General features: G+C 32.1%; 1 protein-coding gene across 1 annotated transcript; it reads left to right on the top strand.

Annotated features, from left to right (window-relative positions):
* The first annotated feature begins 374 nt into the window (after positions 1 to 374).
* LOC145100034 (uncharacterized) lies at positions 375 to 1,693 on the top strand. The gene is made up of 3 exons (XM_079037465.1): positions 375 to 506; positions 1,021 to 1,061; positions 1,165 to 1,693. Exons 1-3 carry the CDS (start codon positions 422 to 424, stop codon positions 1,408 to 1,410), a joined length of 372 nt encoding a protein of 123 aa, XP_078893591.1. The 5' UTR covers positions 375 to 421; the 3' UTR covers positions 1,411 to 1,693.
* The last annotated feature ends 3,949 nt before the right edge of the window (positions 1,694 to 5,642 follow it).

Genomic DNA, 5,642 nt, shown 5'->3' with positions numbered 1-5,642 from the left:
ATATATATATATATATATATATATATATATATTATTGATCACGAGAAAATATATAATCTACAGTAATTGTAACTATGACTCATTCAAAATTCTGTGATCTCCAAACTATCTCGAGATCATAGGCAACATCGGTGATTGATAATTTAATGAAACTATACACATGGGGTTGGACACGATTGTTAATGTAAACACCTTAAACAATTGCATTCACAAACAATTTGGTCCCCGATTTTGATAATTTTAAGAATGCATGTAAATTTACAAAATACAAACCATAATTTAATCTGAATAATTTTGAACCGCGAATTCGGCTTGAGATTCAGTCTATATATAGACCTAAACAAAGCTGCATTTCATTCTCTTCTTCCCGAATTCTTGAAACAGACATACTCCTACAAAAAAAAAGTATAAAAAGTCGACAATGATGTCTTTAAGGTTGATTACTATAAGTTCGTTACTAATATTCGTCATTGCAAGCACACTATTCACTGGATTTCGTTGCAAAGGTGTGTGCGAGTGTATTCTATCTTCCTTCATTACTCTTCGTTTTTCATGGTTCTTGTTTTATTGTCATTACTGGGCAATGGGCATGCGTGCTTTCAATCCAAAAAAAAAAGTTCGATAACTGTAGAATAGCGCAAAGATGGCAATTTGTTATGCAGCTTAGCTCATAATTATACAATTTCTCTGCATTTAGTGTTAGAGATATTGTATTCGAAGTTGGAGACCTCCATGTTATCAACGTTACAAAATATTGAATTCCATTCTCGAACATAAGAATGCAATATTTCCAGCGTTGATTGTTTTATACTCTTCCTGCAGCATATATAGTTTTTCTTTTTTTAGTACGCAGATCCTTTTTCCTATTTAAAAAGGTAGGTAAATCTCATTTATCTCCTATCCATATCCAAACACGTAGAATACACAGAATATACTTCTAATTAACAGGTCTGATGTTCATCTATAGTCTCCATCTCTATGTATAATAATATAACTTTTATATTGATTATTCCATTTTAGGTGGAAATAATGCTGGATTCATTGATGTTTCAGATGTAGAGGTACAGATATTACTCACATTAATGTTTTCTTCACTTTGTATAATCTTCTTAATTTTGTTAAAGTAGAAGCTTCGGACACTTATGAAGAATATGATGCATATAGGTACCCCCCAAGAGTGTGTACGTTGTTGCTGCAACAGCAGCAGCAAGAGAAAAGACATTGAAAGGCCGAAAATTGGTGGTCGACAGAGCAATTAAGCTACACCCGAAGGCGAAAATAAATGTTATGCCAACAGGAAAGCATACAAGTTTTACGAGAGTAGGCCTTTCTAGAAACAAAAATGTGAATTTTGTTGCTTTCACTGAAGATTACCATCAACCAAGGCATCACCCACCAAAGAACAACTAAGCAATTATTAGTTTTTACATATTTCATTTTTCGATTTTGTAATTTTGACTTTTTTTATGAAGCATGATGTTTATCAAGTTCTTTACCAAAAGATTTGAGTCGACACTTGCTTTACATAAAAAAAGTTAAAAATGAAAAATGAAGATTATGTAAACGGATATACATATCTGCTAAATTTTGAGCTTGAGAAAAAGGAAATCTTTTTAGTTAATCAATATGTTCTCTTCATAGTTTTGTTTTATGTTCTTTTCCGCTATGTTGTACTATTATGGTTTTGTAAAAGAAGTGGATGTAAGAATGATGATAAATCTTATATATTTTGATCTTTACATGAATGATTCAAGGAAGTAATCAACGAGTTTAATAAGCAAGAATCTTGAAACCAATTGATGTTTGTTAAATTTGGCCGAAACAATGTGTGTAGAATGCATGGAGTAAAGAAAGCAGTAATGTTAATGTAAGGAACGATAGCAAAATGTGTGGCCCCGAGTACGAATCCCTAAGATTAATTTCAGCCATAGTGGCCCGTCGTTCTTCAAAAACGGCAAATGGGATGAACACAACCAAATCTTGAATGCTTTCTTGAACTGCTCTCGACAACAACGATCTACAAAGAAACAACATGGAAGTTGAATATGACAAGTAACTCATTTCTAACTGATTGCAACTTTAGATTCCATGATGAACACGTCATCTGGTGTAACCATAATGCTCCGCACTAGACTCGGAAACAATACCCTAGACAAGAAACCCATTACCACTCAAATTAAGCGGACATAAGCCTTCCACGTCAAATTGAGTACTACAAAAGTTTTCTCAACTTCTTGATCTCTGCCATGCTTTTCGTCACTACTAGCATGACATTCATCCTATAATAGTGAGTAATTGGGTTAATATCCTTCTTACCCAGCAAACTTTTCATTTTCTATTCATTTAGCCCTAATAACCTTTTTGTGCATTGTAGCCCTTTAAAGATAACCTCTTAATTCTACGTGGTTTATAGGTTGTCAAGCTTACTTGGCAACCTACTACATAGCTACATATCCACTTGGACAATATTGCCTTTTAATTTTGTTATTCTTCAAAATAATTATTGTTTTAGTAAACTATAAATTTAGTCGTTATGTTTTGCTAAAATCTGGATAAAATGCACAATTTTTATTTCCAATTTGCAACATTGGTACAAAACTATATTTTTGTTGATTTGGTTAATGTAGTTTGTTGTTTTATTGTGGATTTGGTTTATCCCAAATATAAAAGGACTATTTGACCTTATAATACTTATTTTAGAATTTTTATTGGATTTTAGTTATAAATTATTATTAATTCATTTTGGCCCCACCCCCACCCCCATATATCATTTTTCCTCCTATCTGATGAAAATCTCTCTCTCTCACATACACACACAAATGTGTTATAACTTAAGCATTTCAACATACGCTTCAAATGATTTTACACATGACATTTAACATGGTTACCACAATACGAGTGACCGACTATACCAATAGGAGAACATGAGAGAGAGAGGAATATTTTATTAATGAACGCGAAATTACAATTTTGTTATCTAACTTAGCTTGGGTTACACAAATTTTGGAAATCTATTTATAGGAACATAATGATCTAAAATCTATTAATTTGGTCAAACCCGAAAACCATGATAAATTTAGCTTATGACTCATTTTGATGCGAAAACTTATAAAGAAACTAGCCCATGGAAAATTTCTTCCGGGGCGGTTCCTCCTTGACCCCTAATGGATATAAGTTTAAATGGTGAACCAGACTCCATAAATCAACATGAGGGTGAGCCTTAAAATTAAAATGAGTAAGTGGTAGAGAGAGAGAGAGTGTGTGTGTGTGTGTATGGTGGGCTCTTGTTTATTTCTAATTACTAAAACATTCAAATAAACAATAAAATGGAAAATAAAAAACAAAAGGGTATAAATTTCTTTTTAGGTTTAACAAGGACCAAATCTACAAAAGAAAGAAATGGACCAGTAATGTAAGTTAGGAATAGTTTGTATTTTATCCATAGTTTTCAACAAACATAAGACCAAATATGCATATTTCTTTTTATTTAGATTTAAGTAAATGTTAAAATAGAAATGGAAGGTGATAACTATTGACCTGTAGTTACAATCTTGACGACCTAATCCCTAACGCCTTTAAAACGATCTACATTGTTGTGTTCGCCATTGTCGTAGCAGTAACCATAATCATTGTCTCTCCTTTTCCCTTGACGTATATTTGTCATCATCTTTATTCACCTCTAAACTCTCTGATAATATCAAATTAAAAATCACGACGATCACAAATCTTCAAATGCAAACTAATAAAATCTAATAAGACATATGTGCCCAAGAAGATCTCTAATTGTGAATCTATTTAAGTACAAGACCTAAAAGATTATGACACCTGTTTTTCACTTAGAGTAGTTAATAAATATAAGCCTTTGTTTACAAAAATTAAAGTGAAAATATATTGATTTTTAGCCAAAGTTTTTAACATGAAAGATGTAGTAGACGTTAATACGAACGCGTGGATATAAAGAACATCGAAAATGAAGTTTGTATTATAAAATTATCATTTTTCGAAATTCTGAAGAATTCTAGAAGCTTTGGGGTGTATATAAGAGGGATGGAGAACCACATTTAATAACCTGGCATCTAAAGTCAAGATTGGGTACACTGCGTGCACAAAATAATCTGTCAGGATCACGTCTTTCTCATTTTCAGCCTTGAGATAAAGGTCTTGGACTCCCTCATTTGTTTCCCCATTGTCTTTCAAAGTCTCTCTCTCTCTCAAATGGATTTTGTATGATAAAGTTATCATTTTTCGAAATTATGAAGAATTCTAGAAGCTTTGGGCGCATCTGTAAGGGGGATGGGGCACCACATTTAATACACCTGGCATCTACAGTCAAGATTGGGTACACCAAAGCTGATGTTGCATGCACAAAATAATCTATCAGGATCACGTCTTTCTCATTTTCAGCCTTTAGATAGAGGTCTTGGACTCCTTCATTTGTTTCCCCATTGTCTTTCAAAGTCTCTCTCTCTCTCTCTCTCTCTCCCTCTCTCTCTCCCCCCTCTCTCTCTCCCCCCCTTGGGCATTTCAATTCCTCATGATTTGACTTCTCGTTCTGTAATCTGGTTTGCGAAGCTCTGGAAGTTTCGAAAGGATATAAGAAAGTAGGTGGTGAAGTTTTGCTCACAACTATTCGGATTTTGTTCAATTAACTAAGTTCACTTACCCTTATCTATAGTTGATTATATTCGTAGTTGTTGTTATGAAATCTATAAGAGTTCGATTAGTCATTGATTCTAATTATGTCCTAATTGGTTTACTTACCAGAGAGGTGTCTAGGATAGACATGTTAGTCTGGCTGTTGGATTTCAGAAAAGCAATATGCCGAAATAGTCTTGCATCCTGACTATCTTGACTTGATGAATCTTATTTGATAGCCATGAAATTATATTTTTGGGATTTATGAAGGATCTACATATTTAGCTAGTATGCTCAAATAGTCAGTAACCAACATAATTAATGTAGATTTTATTCTTCTTATGACATGTGTCATTCTATTATACCTCCTAATTAATGTATGCCACTTGTCAACTTACTAATTCTTAATTTCAAATTTTAAAATTTAAATTTCCCACTCTAATTACATTAAATTAATAACATTAGAATAGAAATTAAAATAAAATTAATATAAATTATAAGGTGATAGAATTTCATATATTTTATAAATTAACGATTAAATTTTATATAAATAAAAAAATATCAGTTAATTAATAATTTATTTAAAATAATTGATTAATAATTTTGAGTTCCCACTATTAAAGTTTAATTAATTTTATAACCGTGGTTTCCACGAGATTTAAACTAGTATATATATATATATATATATATATATATATATATATATATATATAAGTATGTATCCTATGTATTTTAGGATGTTGTGTTGATGTAGAATGTTGTTAGGCAACTAGACTAGTTTAGTTAGTTGCCAGTTGTGTAGAAATGTTTGTTTGTTTTTCTATTATATATGTCATCATATCATGTTGTGAGTTAAGGGCAGAACAAATTTGTGCTGAAGGCTAAGATACTCGGGCGGACTAACTTTATGCTCAAAGGGGCGGACCAACTTATGTTGAAGGCTAATGGGCGGACCAACTTTATGTTGAAGGCCATTTATTGTATGCATTTTATGTATATTGTTTATG

The sequence above is a fragment of the Lactuca serriola genome, chromosome 4 (assembly GCF_051521515.1).
Source record: "Lactuca serriola cultivar US96UC23 chromosome 4, Lser_US96UC23_V15, whole genome shotgun sequence".
In the NCBI taxonomy this organism is placed as follows: domain Eukaryota; kingdom Viridiplantae; phylum Streptophyta; class Magnoliopsida; order Asterales; family Asteraceae; genus Lactuca; species Lactuca serriola.
The sequence above is the reverse complement of the archived record's forward strand: the minus strand, read 5'-3'. Positions and strand labels throughout refer to the sequence as shown.

What these genes read in the sequence shown, in the direction of transcription:
- LOC145100034 (XM_079037465.1), top strand. Translation starts at nt 422, where the DNA reads ATGATGTCTTTAAGGTTGATTACTATAAGTTCGTTACTAATATTCGTC. An exon ending in CACTGGATTTCGTTGCAAAG is followed by an intron (nt 507 to 1,020) that starts GTGTGTGCGAGT and finishes ATTCCATTTTAG; the next exon opens with GTGGAAATAATGCTGGATTC. An exon ending in TTGATGTTTCAGATGTAGAG is followed by an intron (nt 1,062 to 1,164) that starts GTACAGATATTA and finishes TGATGCATATAG; the next exon opens with GTACCCCCCAAGAGTGTGTA.